This window comes from Petromyzon marinus, chromosome 66 (genome assembly GCF_048934315.1).
Source record: "Petromyzon marinus isolate PM22_M1 ecotype Great Lakes invasive population chromosome 66, UKy_Petmar_22M1.pri1.0, whole genome shotgun sequence".
NCBI lineage: Eukaryota > Metazoa > Chordata > Hyperoartia > Petromyzontiformes > Petromyzontidae > Petromyzon > Petromyzon marinus.
In genome coordinates this window covers 11,053,374-11,072,367 of record NC_133732.1, presented here as the reverse complement: position 1 = coordinate 11,072,367, position 18,994 = coordinate 11,053,374, and the positions used below count along the sequence as shown (strand labels likewise).

General features: G+C 51.9%; 1 protein-coding gene across 3 annotated transcripts in view; it reads left to right on the top strand.

The window, feature by feature from the left end:
• The window catches only part of LOC116957923 (mitochondrial pyruvate carrier 2), a 30,648-nt gene extending 18,052 nt beyond the window's left edge, over positions 1 to 12,596 (top strand). The window contains exons 3-7 of one of the 3 annotated variants that reach the window (XM_076054506.1): positions 2,021 to 2,105; positions 8,328 to 8,439; positions 11,233 to 11,294; positions 11,377 to 11,651; positions 11,713 to 12,596. In XM_076054506.1, coding sequence (XP_075910621.1) covers positions 2,021 to 2,105; positions 8,328 to 8,439; positions 11,233 to 11,275 — 240 coding nt within the window. In that variant the 3' untranslated portion in view covers positions 11,276 to 11,294; positions 11,377 to 11,651; positions 11,713 to 12,596. Of the gene's footprint in view, positions 1 to 2,020; positions 2,106 to 8,327; positions 8,440 to 11,232; positions 11,652 to 11,712 lie in introns of all 3 variants that reach the window. The other 2 variants (XM_076054507.1, XM_032980379.2) reach the window with 2 other exon arrangements.
• The last annotated feature ends 6,398 nt before the right edge of the window (positions 12,597 to 18,994 follow it).

The window sequence follows — 18,994 nt, the reverse complement described above, 5'->3', positions numbered from 1 at the left end:
CTCGTTCTCTCGCTCGCTCTCTCGCTCGCTCGCTCTCTCTCTTCTCTCGCTCTCTCTCTCTCTCTCACTCTCTCCCTCTCGTTCTCTCGCTCGCTCTCTCGCTCGCTCTCTTCTCTCGCTCTCTCTCGCTCTCTCTCGCTCTCTCTCTCACTCGCTCTCTCTCTCCCTCTCGTTCTCTCGCTCGCTCTCTCGCTTGCTCTCTCTCTCTTCTCTCGCTCTCTCTCGCTTTCTCTTCTCTCGCTCTCTCGCTCTCTCTCCAACCGATACAGTCTCAGAAATGTTGAGGAACAAATTCTAATTCATATTCCCTCTCTTACGCGCGCGCCGATTTTGAAACGGTAAATTTGGCGCCCCCCCCCCCACTTAACTGGGTCGCGCGCCCGAGGGCGACCGCCCGGTCCGTCGCTATGGGCGGGGGGGGGGGGGGGGGGGGGGCGCCCCCTACTCGTCCCACGCTCCTTCGCTCGAACAAACTTGAAGCAGTCATTTTTTGATTTAAAGCTTTCGTGACTGCAGGGATTCATATTCTTGGTTCTTTCGGTAAAGTCACGTAGAAGGGAAACAAAAAAATAATAATAAAAATATTAAACAATAAAATTCTCACGACGTTTCTACTGCAACACAAGCAATCATCATCAGGTGTGAAAACCACAGCAAGAAAATTTGAAAAAAGTGGCGGGTTTATTTTAACGTTAGCACCACGGAGAGCGATTTGACAGTTTTGTTCAGATGGACGAGTCCATCTATGTTCGGAAAAGAGGAGGGGGGAGACGAAAATAATGGGTGCGGTCTGAAAGCCACTGTAAGCGTGAACAATCAATTAAGACCTGAAATGGTTTATCAAATCCTTCCAATGATTGCTAAGCCAGAATCCATCTTCTCGGTTGAAATTGTCTCTGTGTTTGTATGTGTGGATAGCGTCAGTCATCTTCGCATCACCAAGTTCCCGCTCCTCACTCGACTCTCTCTTCTCGTTGCCTCGAGCTCACCACGACCCCACCGTCATCTCCCCCTCATAACCACCGCCACAGTTACTGTTCCCTATTCATATTCCTACCACGTGGCTATCACTCATTCACGCCATTCATGCAATCCATTCATCATCATTGACTCTCAGAATAATACATAATACAGGTTTTGTTGGGGTGGATCGCGTAAATATCAATGCGCCGTTAAACTCCCCACCACCCGACACTGCCAATTGGTAAAGGTTTGTCACGTTAACAGAACGTGCCAATTCGCTACTAGTACAGCACTAAACGGAGAGCAAAACCACAACATTTACAATCTGAGTACGACGTCTCACCAGTAATTACAACCAGCTTCATGTTGTGGCTTTGCTCTCCCCGCACCTCCGATTAGCACGGTTGGCTACGTATGGTGCAAAAGAAGTTCAACATTCATACACGCAACATACTTGCCCCTGAAGCCTGCTAGGGGCTACACGGGGAGCTTAGCCTGGGTGTCATGAGTGATATCGCATATCACTGTGTCGTGTTGTTTGGGCCACACACATACAGGGCAGATACTGTGCTGTGCTGTGTGTGTGGCCCAAGGTCAGAGAGGGGAAAACACATTCCAGCTTGAGTGTATGTGTGTCGTAGAGCGGTCGTGTAGCGGTTAGCGCGACGCTGCGCTACGAACATGGCGACTCGGGTTCGATTCCACGCTCACGGCCAACACCGGTGACGATTATCTGAACCGGTCCTGGGCCTCCCCTAGGTCGACTCAGCCTCAAATGAGTACCTGGTGTGGTGTGTAGTGAACATCGCCACTGAGGAGACAAAGTCGGCCGGGCGCGGTGCTGGTCACCCACCCCCTCGTGTGCCGTGCCGGCCTTCATCGGTGGTGCTCGCTAACAGCACTTGCCCCGACAGCCCTACGAGAGGCTACCCGGGGTGGAACCTTTGTCTTTGTGGGTGGAGAGTGGTGGCGCAGCGGTTGGCGCGCTGTGCTGACAGCACTTGCCCCAAACGGCCCTGCTGAAGGCTACCTGTGTGGAACCTTTGTCTTTGTCTAGGGCCTGGTGATCGCGGGATTGGCTGATCTCTTGCGCCCCGCCGACAAGCTCAGCGCCGCCCAATCCGGAGTGCTCACGGCCACAGGTAGCTCGTGCACGCACACACACGCGGAGACACGCGGAGACACACGGAGACGCAGAGACACACACGGAGACACACGGAGACACTCACGCACAGACACACGGAGACACTCACGCACAGACACGCGGAGACGCACGGAGACACAGACACACACAGACACATGGAGACACACGGAGACAGAGACACGCGGAGACACACGGAGACACGGAGACACACACGGAGACACACGGAGACACTCACGCACAGACACACGGAGACACTCACGCGCGGAGACGCACGGAGACACAGACACACACAGACACATGGAGACACACGGAGACACACACACACAGAGACACGCGGAGACACACGGAGACGCGGAGACACACACGGAGACACACGGAGACACTCGCGCACAGACACGCGGAGACACTCACGCACGGAGACGCGGAGACACACACGGAGACACAGACACACACAGACACATGGAGACACACGGAGACACAGACACACGGAGACACACGGAGATGCGGAGACAGACACACAGACACGCACGGAGACACGCGGAGACACAGACGCACGGAGACGCACGGAGACGCACACACAGACACACGGAGACACTCACGCACAGACGCACGGAGACACACAGAGACGCGGAAACAGACACACAGACACACAGACACACGGAGACACGCGGAGACACAGACACACGGAGACGCACGGAGACACTCACGCACAGACATACACACAGACACACACACAGACACACAGACACACGGAGACACGCGGAGACGCGGAGACACACAGACGCAGAGACACACGGAGACGCACGGAGAAACACAGCGATACACAGACACACAGACACACAGACACACGGAGACGCAGAGGCACGCAGATATACAGAGACACTCAGAGACACGCAGATTCACAGAGACGCGGAGACCCATAGAGACTCGCAGAGACTTATGGGGATGCATAGAGACCCACGGAGATACTTAGAGACAAGCAGAGATACATAGATACACAGTGACGCAGGGACACGCAGAGACACACAGGTACATAGAGATGCATAGAGACACACAGAGATACGTAGAGACAAGCAGAGATACATAGAGACACACAGAGATGCATAGAGACACTCAGAGATACATAGAGACCCTCCGATACATAGAGACACGCAGAGATACATAGAGACACACAGAGATACGTAGAGACAAGCAGAGATACATAGAGACACACAGAGATACGCAAAGACAAGCAGAGATACATAGAGACACACAGAGATACATAGAGATGCATTGAGACACTCAGAGATACATAAAGACACTCAGAGATACATAGAGATGCATAGAGACACTCAGAGATGCATAGAGACCCTCCGATACATAGAGACACATAGAGATGCATAGAGACACACCGAGATACATAGAGATGCATAGAAACACTCAGAGATACATAGAGACACACAGAGATGCATAGAGACACTCAGAGATACATAGAGATGCATAGAGACACTCAGAGATACATAGAGATGTATAGAGACACTCAGAGATACATAGAGACACTCAGAGATACATAGAGATGCATAGAGACACTCAGAGATACATAGAGACACACAGAGATGCATAGAGACACTCAGAGATACATAGAGATGCATAGAGACCCTCCGATACAGAGACACAGAGATACATAGAGACACACCCAGATACATAAAGATGCATAGAGACACTCAGAGATACATAGAGATGCATAGAGACACTCAGAGATACATAAAGACACTCAGAGATACATAGAGATGCATAGAGACACTCAGAGATACATAGAGACACACAGAGATGCATAGAGACCCTCCGATACATAGAGACACACAGAGATACATAGAGACACACCGAGATACATAGAGATGCATAGAGACACTCAGAGATACATAGAGATGCATAGAGACCCTCCGATACATAGAGACACACAGAGATACATAGAGATACATAGAGACATACAGAGCTACATAGAGACACACCGAGATACATAGAGATGCATAGAGACACTCAGAGATACATAGAGATGCATAGAGACACTCAGAGATACATAGAGACACACAGAGATGCATAGAGACACTCAGAGATACATAGAGATGCATAGAGACACTCAGAGATACACAGAGATGCATAGAGATACTCAGAGATACATAGAGACACTCAGAGATACATAGAGATGCATAGAGACACTCAGAGATACATAGAGACACACAGAGATGCATAGAGACCCTCCGATACATAGAGACACACAGAGATACATAGAGACACACCGAGATACATAGAGATGCATAGAGACACTCAGATATACATAGAGATGCATAGAGACCCTCCGATACATAGAGACACACAGAGATACATAGAGATACATAGAGACATACAGAGCTACATAGAGACACACCGAGATACATAGAGATGCATAGAGACCTTCCGATGCATAGAGACACACAGAGGTACATAGAGACATACAGAGCTACATAGAGACACACCGAGATACATAGAGATGCAAAGAGACACTCAGAGATACATCGAGAGACACAGAGATACATAGAGACACACAGAGATACATAGAGATACATAGAGACCCTCCGATACATAGAGGCACTTGCTCACATAGACTATAGGACCCCACCCCTACTGACAGCTGACTGAAGCATGGACGGCTCCCACCGGGGGTACCCCCAGGGAGGGGCTACCCGTGGATGGGGGAGGTAGGGGTGGCTTTGGCTCCAGCAGTGACCTTGAGCCAGGGGGAGGCCGTGAATTAGCTCGTAAACACGTTGTGTGTTTTTGATCTTTTTTGGGCTGAGCGGATCCACATGGGCTCGTGCTGCTTCCACCGATTTTTACATCCACATCCACTTCGGGCACGTGCGGGGCACGGCGGGGGGTGGAGGGGGCGATTGCGATTGTGAAAGTCGCTCAACCTTGCCCCAGTCCACTCGAGTGAGCTGGTGGGTGTGGCGTGGCCATGTCCTTGAGAGGTCTGGACACAGTCACCCCACCGTTCGGTGAGCTCCTCCCCGGCAAGGCGAGGAGGTCTGGCTGCTGGGTCACCCAGCCATCACACACACAGCCATCGCACACACAGCCATCGCACACACAGCCATCGCACACACAGCCATCGCACACACAGCCATCGCACACACAGCCATCACACACACAGCCATCGCACACACAGCCATCGCACACACAGCCATCACACACACAGCCATCACACACACAGACATCACACACACAGACATCACACACACAGCCATCACACACAGCCATCACACACACAGACATTACACACACAGCCATCACACACACAGACATCACACACACAGGCATCACACACACAACCATCACACACACAGCCATCACACACCCAGCCATCACACGCACAACCATCACACACACAACCATCACACACACAACCATCGCACACACAGCCATTGCACACACAGCCATCACACACACAGCCATCACACACAGCCATCACACACACAGCCATCACACACACACAGCCATCACACACACAGCCATCACACACACAGCCATCACACACACAGCCATCACACACACAGCCATCACACACACAGCCATCACACACACAGCCATCACACACACAGCCATCACACACACAACCATCACACACACAGCCATCACGCACACAGCCATCACACACAGCCATCACACACACAGCCATCACACACACAGCCATCGCACACACAGCCATCGCACACACAGCCATCACACACACAGCCATCACACACACAGCCATCACACACACAACCATCACACACACAGCCATCGCACACACAACCATCGCACACACAGCCATCGCACACACAGCCATCGCACACACAGCCATCGCACACACGGCCATCACACACACGGCCATCACACACACGGCCATCACACACACAACCATCACACACACAGCCATCACACACACAGCCATCACACACACAACCATCGCACACACAGCCATCGCACACACAGCCATCGCACACACAGCCATCACACACACAACCATCACACACACAACCATCGCACACACAGCCATCGCACACACAGCCATCGCACACACGGCCATCACACACACGGCCATCACACACACGGCCATCACACACACGGCCATCACACACGGCCATCACACACAACCATCACACCCAGCCATCACACACACAGCCATCACACACACAACCATCACACACACAACCATCACACACACAACCATCACACACACAGCCATCACACACAGCCATCACACACACATCCATCACACACACATCCATCACACACACAGCCATCACACACACAGCCATCACACACAGCCATCACACACACAGCCATCACACACACAGCCATCACACACACATCCATCACACCCAGCCATCACACACAGCCATCACACACACAGCCATCACACACAGCCATCACACACACAGCCATCACACACACAGCCATCACACACACAACCATCACACACACAGCCATCACACACACAGCCATCACACACACAACCATCACACACACAGCCATCACACACACAGCCATCACACACACAGCCATCACACACAGCCATCACACACACAGCCATCACACACACAACCATCACACACACAGCCATCACACACACAGCCATCACACACACAGCCATCACACACACAGCCATCACACACACAGCCATCACACACACAACCATCACACACACAGCCATCACACACACAGCCATCACACACACAGACATTACACACACAGCCATCACACACACAGCCATCACACACACAACCATCACACACACAGCCATCACACACACAACCATCACACACACAGCCATCACCCACACAGCCATCACACACACAGCCATCACACACACAGCCATCACACACACAGCCATCACACACACAGCCATCACACACACAGCCATCACACACACAGCCATCACACACACAGCCATCACACACACAACCATCACACACACAGCCATCACACACACAGCCATCACACACACAGACATCACACACACAGCCATCACACACACACAGCCATCACACACACAGCCATCACACACACAGCCATCACACACACAGCCATCACACACACAACCATCACACACACAACCATCACACACACAGCCATCACACACACAGCCATCACACACACAGCCATCACACACAGCCATCACACACACAGCCATCACACACACAGCCATCACACACCCAGCCATCACACACACAGCCATCACACACACAGCCATCACACACACAGCCATCACACACACAGCCATCACACACACAACCATCACACACACAGCCATCACACACACAGCCATCACACACACAACCATCACACACACAGCCATCACACACACAGCCATGACACACACAACCATCACACACACAACCATCACCCACACAGCCATCACACACACAGCCATCACACACACAGCCATCACACACACAACCATCACACACACAACCATCACACACACAACCATCACACACACAGCCATCACACACACAGCCATCACACACACAGCCATCACACACCCAGTCACCGCATGCCCCAAAGCGGCTTCTGTTTAGCCAGGATATAGAGGGGGGCTAAACGGGGCACGGCATGGGCTGGGGTAGAGATGGTGGTGATGGATGAGTGGGAGGGTGAGTGGCACGTGCTGGGGTCATCCCAGTCAACTACAACCCCCCCCCCCTCTTCCTGCTAGGTACGGTCTGGTTCCTCTATTCTCTCCCCTCTCTCCCCTATCTCTCCCCTATCTCTCTCCCCTATCTCTCCCCTATCTCTCTCCCCTGTCTCTCCCCTATCTCCCCTCACTCTTTCACCTAACTCTCTCCCCTATCTCTCCCCTATCTCTCTCCCCACTCTCCCCTCTCTCCCCTGGCTCTCTCCCCTCGCTCTCTCCCCTCGCCCTCTCCCCTCACTCTCTCCCCTATCTCTCCCCACTCTCCCCTCTCTCCCCTCACTCTCTCCCCTCACTCTCTCCCCTCACTCTCTCCCCTCACTTTCTCCCCTATCTCTCCCTTCTCTCCCCTATCTCTCCCTTATCTCTCTCCCCACTCTCCCCTGACTCTCTCCCCTCACTCTCTCCCCTATTTCTCCCCTATCTCTCTCCCCACTCTCCCCTCTCTCCCCTAACTCTCTCCCCTCACTCTACCCTATCTCTCCCCTCACTCTCCCCTCACTCTCTCCCCTCCCTCCCCGCTAGGCACGGTGTGGTCTCGCTACTCTCTGGTCATCACCCCAGTCAACTACAACCTCTTCGCCGTCAACCTCTTCCTCGCGTTCGCTGGTGGCACGCAGCTCTTCCGCATTTGGAGGTCAGAGACGATCAATAGTGTTGATCAATAGTGAGCAATAGCCAGGCCTGGGGGTGGTGTTTGCCGGCAGGCGCCTGGTGACCCAGTAAGCCACGTAACTCGGTCGGGCCCAGCCTCCAATGGCTACGTGGTGCCGTGCAGTGGGCCCAGCATCCTCAGGACGAGGGTGAGGGGCGCGTGCAATGCCAGTATGGCTGGGGGAGGGATGGTCCCAGATGGACTGGACCTTGGCGATGGACCCTCGCTATTGGGACGTGAAATGTCACGTCACTGGGGAGGAAGGAGAGCCGGTGCTGGTGGAGAAGGTGGAAAGGTAGCGACTAAATATAATCGGTCTCACCTCCACGCACAGCGTTGGCACTGGAACCAAACGTCCCTATCGGGGGGTGATCTCTCTCCTATTCCAGAGTAGCAGCTGGTGAGAAGCTCCGGGCAGGTGTGGGAATACTCGTAAGCCCCCGGCTGGGTGCTGTTCAATTGGAGTTTGTCCCAGTGTATGAGGGGGTCACCTCAATGAGACTTTGGGTCTCAGAAAGAAAACTCTCACTTGTCTGTGCTTATGCGCCAAACATCGGTTCAGAGCGTTCATTCTTCTTAGAGTCGGTGGGTGCAGTGCTCGAAAAGTGCCGCCTACCGACTCCACAGTCTTCCTGGGCGACTTCAATGCTCACGTGGGAAACGATGGAGACACCTGGAGAGGCGTGATTGGGAGGAATGCCCCCAACCCCCCTGATCTGAACCCGAACGAGGAGATGCTATTGGAATTCTGCGCTAGTCACGGAATGTCAATAACAAACGCCGTGTTCGAACACAGGGTGCTCATAAGTGTACTTGGTACCAGGGCACCAATGATTGACTTTATAGTTTTATCATCGGACCTAACGCCGTATGTTCTGGACACTCGGGTGAAGAGAACCGGACCTGGATCTTGTGTTTGTTTAGAATTTTGGAAATCTTTTTAGTAACGCCTGCTATATATGGTAGTGTGATGGTTTTGACCGGTCAAAACCATCACACTACCACATATAGCAGGCGTTACTAAAAAGATTTCCAAAATTCTAAACAAACACAAGATCCAGGTACACAATTCGTGATCTGATCCCATCCGTGAAGGATGTCATTCCTGACTTACAGTACCCCGGGGTTTACAAATTGAGTTGTACCTGCGGTGATTGCTATATCGGTGAGACAAAGCGACATATTTCTGACCGAATTCGCGAGCACAAATCAGATTTGAAACACGGCAGAACGAATTCTTCTGCCATAGCTGATCATGTTACAACGCTGTGGGTGATCACGATATCATTTTCTCCGATACCAAGGTTCTTTGCAAACCCACGGGTTTTTATCAGAGATTTGTTCACGAGGCAATTCAGATCTACAAACACAATTTCAACCGAGAAGATGGTTTCAAATTAAGCAACCAGTGGAAAGATGTTCTAAATCGAACCAAACATTAAACTAATTTTCAATGGTACAGTATATTTTTCAAGTAGTGGTACCCCAAACTTTCGCAGCTCTTAAAAATTCCCTTTTCACACCATCAATAGGTAAACTCCCCCTCCCTCCCCGCGCCATCCGGCATGTTCACCCGCATGTACACCACCTCTACACCGTTCGTCATGCTAAGTCGGCCAATCAAATGCTAATTTTTATGCTAATTCCTTTGTCAAGGCACCTTGTTTACTCGCACACGGCTTAAAGGTCGCGGTCTGAGCGTGGCTGTGTTCCACTCCAGCGCTGTCCTCGGGACAGCCTGATCCCTTCACCTGATGAAGGCCGCTTGTGTTGTGGCCGAAACGTGATTTTTTGTTGTTTTATTTTTTTACCTACGTGACTTTACCGAATAGAACCAAAGAGTATGGATCCTTGCAGTCACGAAAGCTTTAAATCTAGAAAGGATATCAAGGCGCAGTCAAGGTATGGAGAGTATCCGCTACGGGGGTTTGTAACTGGGTGGCATCGCTGCCTCTTTGCCTCGTCAGTCTGATCTCCAGCGTGCACTCGAACGGTTTGATGCCGAGTGTAAAGCCGTTGGGATGAGGATCAGCAACCTCCAAATCTGAGGTCATGGTTCACTCCTGGGAGACGGTGGATTAGTCTCCCCAGTTGGGGGGGGGGAGGAAAGCTGCCCTTAGTGGAGGAGTTTAAGTACCTGGGGGTCTCTTTCGCGAGTGGTGAATGGGAGATCGGCCGGCGGATCGGTGCGGCGTCCGCAGTGTTGCGGGCGCCGCACCGTTCCGTGGTAGTGAAGCGGGAGCTGAGTTCTCAAACAAAGCTCGCGGCTTGCAGGTCGGTCCACGTTCCCACCCTCGCCTGTGGCGATTAGCTTTGAGGTAATGACCGAAAGGATGGAATCGTATCTACGAGGGGCCGAAATGAGTGAGCCCGGCAGGGTTGCCGGGCTCGCCGCTCTCCGTGATGGTGCGAAGAGCTCGGTAACTCCGGGAGAGCCTCAGAGTCGAGCCGCTGCTCCTCATTGAGAGGAGCCAGTTGAGGTGGATCAGGCACCGGGTAGTGATGCCTCCCCCTGGAACTCTACCGGACAGCACTTCCCACTGGGCGAAAACCCTGGGGCCGGCCCTGGACACACTGGTGGGACTGTGTCGCTCGGCTGGCCTGGGAACGCTGCCTGGGAATTCCCCAGGAAGTGTTACAATCTGTCAATGGGGAAAGGGAGGTCTGGACCGCCCTACTCAACATGCGGATTGAGAAACGAACGAACGAATAGTGGTGATTAATAGTTGTGATCAATAGGGATGATCAATGGTGTGTGTGTGTGTGTGCCTCCAGATTCGACCAAGAGCAGAAGGCCAAGGCAAAGCAAGAGGATTAGACGCAGCACACACACACACCCACACACTCGCCCACCCACACACTCACCCACCCATACACCCACCCACACACTCACCCACCCACACACTCACACACACACACACCCACACACTCGCCCACCCACACACTCACCCACCCATACACCCACCTACACACTCACCCACCCACACACTCACCCACACACACACCCACACACTCGCCCACCCACACACTCGCCCACCCACACACTCGCCCACCCACACACTCACCCACCCACACACTCACCCACAACAACCGCCATTCGCCACCGAGTGGCGGTGACGTCACCACGGTGCTCGTGCCAGGCTAAGTGCACTTTACATTCATGTGAACTATCGAAGGCTTGCTGGCAAGAGGAGGTCACGGGACAGACCCAGCTGGTGCCATGGGTTGACTGCTGTGCCAGGCTCTGTGCAGGAGGTCACGGGACAGACCCAGCTGGTGCCATGCGTTCACCGACCAAGAAGACTGTGCCCCCAGCTATCCCAACTCGCTGTCTTTTGGCTGCCCAGTGCTCTGCTCACTCACCCCCACACTGACCCACTCACTCACACTGACACACTCACACTGACACACTCACCCACACACTGACACACTCACCCCCACAAACACTCTCATCACACACACCGACACACTCACTCCCACATTGACCCACTCACTCACACTGACACACTCACCCACACACTAACACACTCACCCCCACACTCACACCGACACACTCCCACACTGACACACTCACACCCACACTGACACACTCACCCTTACACTGACACTCACACACCCACACACTGACACACCCACACTGACGCACTCACTCACCCTCACACCCACACACTCTCTCACCCACACACTGACGCACACACTCATCCACACACTCACTCACCCCCACACTGACACACACACTTACCCACACACTAACACACCCACACATTCACGAACACAAAGACAAATATCCCTGTGTCGCACACGCACAAAGCGTGCTAACCGCTGCGCCACAGCTCCCCGCTCAGTGCCGCTAATAATTTCGCGAACGCCTCCGGAGCTTTGCAAGGACCTCGGAGGCTTCACTCGACAGCTTCTTAAGCTCAAGGATCCACTCCCATTTCACTCCCTCCTCCTCGGCCCTCTCCTCTCTCCCACCCCCCCCGCCACCCACGGTAACCACCACGGGAGATCCCTGGGGGCCCTTCCGCTGGAGCTGCGGCCTCTCCCGTGTGTGCAAGTCGGGGGGGGGGCAGTACTGTACTGTATGTACTGTAATAAATAAATAAGGTCGGTGCAAATCTTCAGCAGACCTTCCTGAGGGTCTGAGATCGGATCGTCGTTTTTTTTGGTGTCACCTTGATGCATGGTGATCGGTGTTGGTGCTGGAAGTTGCCCATCCACTCGGTCAGTTACCCACTCGCCTAAGCCCGGCCGCCTTTGTCTCCCCAGTGGCGATGTTTTCATCATCGTGCCAGGTGCTCGTTTGAGGGCTGAGTCGACCTAGGAGTGGCCCAGGACTGGTTCAAATAATCGCTGTCACAACCCCTCAGGCCAAACCCAGACCCCGCCCACCACCCCAGACCCCGCCCACCAGACCCCGCCCCATACCCCGTCCACCACTCCCCAGACCCCCGCTCACCACCTCCCTAGACCCCGCCCACCACTCCAGATCCCGCCCACCACCCCCCATACCCTGCCCCACCAGACCACGCCCACCATCCCCAAACCCTGATCACCAACCCCCCCAGACCCCGCCCGCCACTCCAGGTTCAACGACCACCCTCTATACCCCGCCCACCACCCCCCCATACCCCGCCCACTACTTCCCAGACCTCGCCCACCACTCCCTAGACCCTGCCCACCACTTCCTAGACCACGCCCACCACTCCCTAGACCCCGCCCACCAGACCCCACTCACCACCCCCAGACCCCGCCCACCACCCCCCAAACCCCACGCATCACTCCCCAGACCTCGCGGGCCCCACTCATCAATTCACAACATTCACGCCTCTAGGTTTAAAGCTTTCGTGACTGCAAGGATCCATACTCTTTGGTTCTATTCGGTAAAGTCACGTAGGTAAAAAATAAAACAACAAAAATCACGACGTTTCGGCCACAACACAAGTGGCCTTCATCAGGTGAAGGGACCGTGCTGTCATGAGGACAGCGTTGGAGTGAAAACAGCCAAGCCCAGGTCGCGTCCTTTGAGCTGTGTGGGAGGAAGCAAAACGCTTGACAAAGGAATTAGCATAGAAATGAGCACGACGTACGTAGGAGGTGCATGGGCCAGGAGCGGGCAGGGACCATGACGGACCAGCAGCGGGGCGGGGGGGGGGAGAAGAGTGAGTCCATCATGGCCCATGCACCTCCTACGTACGTCGTGCTCATTTCTATGCTAATTCCTTTGTCAAGCGTTTTGCTTCCTCCCACACAGCTTAAAGGACGCGACCTGGGCTTGGCTGTTTTCACTCCAACGCTGTCCTCATGACAGCACGGTCCCTTCACCTGATGAAGGCCGCTTGTGTTGTGGCCGAAACGTCGTGATTTTTGTTATTTTATTTTTTACCTACGTGACTTTACCGAACAGAACCAAAGAGTATTCACGCCTCGTCTGTGACTCGTACTTTTGCTACGCGCAAGGGGCGGGAAGCGAGGGGTCGAATGACACCCCCCCCCCATCACCACCATCAATACCATCACCATAATCAACATCAACACCACCATAATCATCATCACCATCATCAATACATAGCTCATAGTTCCATTTCAAGAGCCATTCGGCTCTTGAATCGGGTGCAACCGCAACAAACAAACAAAACATGAACAAGAAAACATCTTAAAGTGAATTTGTGACTGTACAAACAGAAATTCCAGGAAAAAACAGCAAAATATTCCTGAAATAGCACCGTACACCAACGCTGTGTGCAAAAATCCCAGTGGGATGCAACAACAACAACCACAATACAACTTAGATTAAGGACATCAGTCTAACTCCATACTACAATAAACAAAAACATGGCCAACCCAAAAAACTTTTCGAAATCACCAAAATAAAGCCATAAATGCAATGTAACAGTGATCATAGGGACTGTGACCGAATTTTTAACAATAAACTACATAAACAACATGTAACACCAAACCCGAGAGCCATAGCTGGCTGCATTAGTCACTCCACAACAACAGGAGCATCACATTTTTCAATACACCTTTAAGATCAGCACACTAAATCAAAATACAGATAATACTTTGCAGCGGTCATCCGGAGCGAAACATTTTATTTTATTTTACGCCAATGAATAGCAGTGGCAGCTAGGGGTGTACAACTCCTCTAGAGCAATTTTGAGTGAAGATCTCATAGGTAGTGATTCAAGTTGCAGTTTATTGGCAATAGCATTCCAGACCCTGGGGGCATCAATAGCAAAGGCCCTTCCGCCGGTTTTTGTACGGCAATAGGGAATGTGAAGCTGGTAAATGAGCGAAGACCTGAGGTCAAATTTGTTCTTTGAAACAGAGAGGAGATCCAGCAGGTAGTCTGCGGATTTTTTTGTCAGTACATCGCGAATAAATAAGATCTGGTGCACAAGCCGTCGAACATTAAGATATGTTAAGTTTGACCCAATGTAGAGATCACAGTGGTGAGTCTTATATGGGCAGTTCAATGCAAATCTTAAGGCCAAATGATAGATGGAATCAAGCTTCTTCAGTACATTACTTGGGGCTGATTTATACACGATATCACAGTAATCAAGTAGAGGCAGTATGGTAGCTTTTATCAATTTCAAACGGAACATTGGGGGGAAGCAGTGCTTGTGTCAATACATAAAACCAATTTTTATTTTTGTCTTTTTACCAATATAATCAATGTGATCTTCAAAATTCAGTTTTGAATCCAGAATGACCCCAAGATACTTATAGATCTTGACTTGCTCTATTTGATAATTATTTAAGGAATGTAATTGGGGAAAAATAACTTTCTGCTTTAGTGCCGGTGAGAAGTATAGCACCTTGGTTTTGGAGGTATTCAGGACTAGTTTAAGAACAACTAGCTGATGTAGTTTGTTGAAATCACCCTGGAGCTTAGCAATCACGTCATCTGGAAAGCGGACAGCAGTAATCAGTATCGTGTCATCTGCAAAAAGATTTACCCTGGAATGATCCAAGTCAGTGCCCAAGTCAATGGCATAAAGAGAGAGAATACCATCACCATAATCAACATCAACACCACCATAATCATCATCACCATCAACACCACCATAATCATCATCACCATCATCACCACCATCTACATCATCAACAACAACCGTCATTCGCTACAAAGTGGCGGTGACGTCACCACGACGCTTGTGCCAGGTTAGGTGCAACTTGAGGCCACGTGAAGTGTTGAACGCCCGCTGGCAGGAGGTCATGGGGCAGACCCAGATGCCACAGGTCGACTGACTGAGACGACTGGCTGATGCACCACCTGTGCCTCCCTACTGTGCCAACTTGCTGTGCTTTAGCTACCCGGCGCTCCGCTTATTGTTGTGAGCGTCGCTCCTCCGCCCTCCATTGTTGTTGGAGGGCGACTGTCTCCAACTGCCCAGTAGCGTCCTTCAAGAGCCTCCTCCACAGAGGCCGATCTTGATACCGCTGGTACCAGTCATCGGCAAGTCCACTCAGCTCCACATCCTCCTGTACCACATCGCTCCATCTCTTCTCTAGCCCGTGACGCGCCCGTTTAGCTCGATTCGGCCGAACAAAAGCTGTTTAGCCATGCGGTGGCTGGGAATGCGGTGGCTGGGCATGCGGGCTACATGGCCCAGCCAACGCATCCTTGCCTGCCGTAGGAGCTCACCGATGGGACTTTGTCCAGATCTTTCAAGGATTTGTGAGCTCCTCACACAATCCAGCCTGGTTAAACCCAGGATGGATCGTAGGCAGGCCAGCCTAAATGTTTCTAACCGGCGAAGATGCTCCATTAGGGGGGTCCACGTGTCGCAAGCGTAGAGAAGGGAGGGAATGACCGTGGCCGAGAAGACCTGCAGCTTTGTGCAGAGCGAGAGACCAGGTAGCTTCCACACAGCATTACGCAACCGATGAAAAGATAATGCCTCTCGACTGATTCGGAGTGAGACCTCTGCTGTTAAACCAGAGCCGGGCATGATCACATTGCCCAGATATGGGAAACTCTCCACTCTCTCCACAACTGCCACATCACCAATTGGGAGTTGTGGGGGTGGAGTGTCCGATGGTACAAAATACCCAGGCAGGTGCTTAGTTTTGGTGGGGCTGATGGTAAGGCCCCACCTCTTAGGGGCAAGCTCCAGGTTCAGCAGCAGCGCCTCCAACTCCTCCTCTGAGTGAGCAGCAATCACCAGATCATCGGCATACATAACGCGGTTGAGCAATAGAGAACCATCCCTTGACCGCACCCGGGCATCGATCAGCCTCCCATTGTGTCTTACCAGATGGAAATTCCTCCGGTACAGGTATTGAAGGCTTCACGAACTACGTGGTCGTAATGGATGTTAAATAATGTGGGAGCCAAAGGGCATCCCTGTCACACCCTAAGGTGTACAGCGAATGACTCCCGGCCACGTAGTTTTTCCCGGGCCCGCTCACCATCATGAAGATTCTTAATGATCATTAAGCAAAGGGTGAGGGACTCCGAAATCACGAAGAACAACCCAGAGCCCAGGCCTACTGATAGTATCATAGACATTGACCAGGTCAATAAAGCAGAGATGTAGGTCTTGTTCGAATTCCCTACACCTCTGCTGTAGCAGACGGACAGAAAATATGGCATCTTTGCAGGACCGCCCTTTCCTGAAACCGCATTGGGGCTCCGCAAACCTCTTCTCAGTGTGCCTGGCAAGGCGATGTTGAATAATCCTTGCCAGGACCTTTGGCGGCACACTGAGGAGGGAGTTTCCCTGTAGTTATTACAGTCTGTGTGGTCACAAAAAGATGGTCTTACATAACGTTGCAGTCAACCTAACAGCCTTGTGTGACATCACGTTGTGGTTGTACTAACAGCCTGGTGTGACGTAGCGTTGTGGTCTTACTAACAGCCTTGTGTGACGTAGCGTTGTGGTCGTACTAACAGCCTTGTGTGACGTAGCGGTGTGGTCGTACTAACAGCCTTGTGTGACGTAGCGGTGTGGTCGTACTAACAGCCTTGTGTGACATCACGTTGTGGTTGTACTAACAGCCATGTGTGACGTAGCGTTGTGGTTGTACTAACAGCCTTGTGTGACATCGCGTTGTGGTTGTACTAACAGCCTTGTGTGACATAGCGTTGTGGTCGTACAAACAGCCTTGTGTGACATAGGGTTGTGGTCGTACTAACAGCCTTGTGTGACGTAGCGTTGCAGTTGTACTAACAGCCTTGTGTGACATCACGTTGTGGTCGTACTTACAGCCTTGTGTGACCATAACGTTGTGGTCGTACTAACAGCCTTGTGTGACGTAGCGTTGTGGTCGTACTAACAGCCTTGTGTGACATCGCGTTGTGGTCGTACTAACAGCCTTGTGTGACATCACGTTGTAGTCGTACTAACAGCCTTGTGTGACGTAGTGTTGTGGTCGTACTAATAGCCTTGTGTGACGTAGCGTTGTGGTCGTACCAACAGCCTTGTGTGACGTAGCGTTGTGGTTGTACTAACAGCCTTGTGTGACGTAGCGTTGTGGTCGTACTAACAGCCTTGTGTGACGTAATATTGTGGTCGTACTAACAGCCTTGTGTGACGTAGCGTTATGGTCGTACTAACAGCCTTGTGTGACGTAGCGTTGTGGTCGTACTAACAGCCTTGTGTGACGTAGCGTTGTGGTCGTACTAACAGCCTTGTGTGACGTAGTGTTGTGGTGATACTAACAGCCTTGTGTGACGTAGTGTTGTGGTCGTACTAACAGCCTTGTGTGGCATAGCGTTGTGGTTGTACTAACAGCCTTGTGTGACATAGCGTTGTGGTCGTACTAACAGCCTTGTGTGACGTAGTGTTGTGGTCGTACTAACAGCCTTGTGTGACATCACGTTGTGGTTGTACTAACAGCCTTGTGTGACATCACGTTGTGGTCATACTAACAGCCTTGTGTGACGTAGTGTTGTGGTCGTACTAACAGCCTTGTGTGGCCATAGCGTTGTGGTCGTACTAACAGCGCTGTGTGACGTAGTGTTGTGGTTGTACTAACAGCCTTGTGTGACGTAGCGTTGTGGTCGTACTAACAGCCTTGTGTGACGTAGCGTTGTCGTCGTACTAACAGCCTTGTGTGACGTAGCGTTGTGGTCTTACTAACAGCCTTGTGTGACGTAGCGTTGTGGTCGTACTAACAGCCTTGTGTGACGTAGCGGTGTGGTCGTACTAACAGCCTTGTGTGACGTAGCGGTGTGGTCGTACTAACAGCCTTGTGTGACATCACGTTGTGGTTGTACTAACAGCCATGTGTGACGTAGCGTTGTGGTTGTACTAACAGCCTTGTGTGACATCGCGTTGTGGTTGTACTAACAGCCTTGTGTGACATAGCGTTGTGGTCGTACAAACAGCCTTGTGTGACGTAGGGTTGTGGTCGTACTAACAGCCTTGTGTGACGTAGCGTTGCAGTTGTACTAACAGCCTTGTGTGACATCAGGTTGTGGTCGTACTTACAGCCTTGTGTGACCATAACGTTGTGGTCGTACTAACAGCCTTGTGTGATGTAGCGTTGTGGTCGTACTAACAGCCTTGTGTAACATCACGTT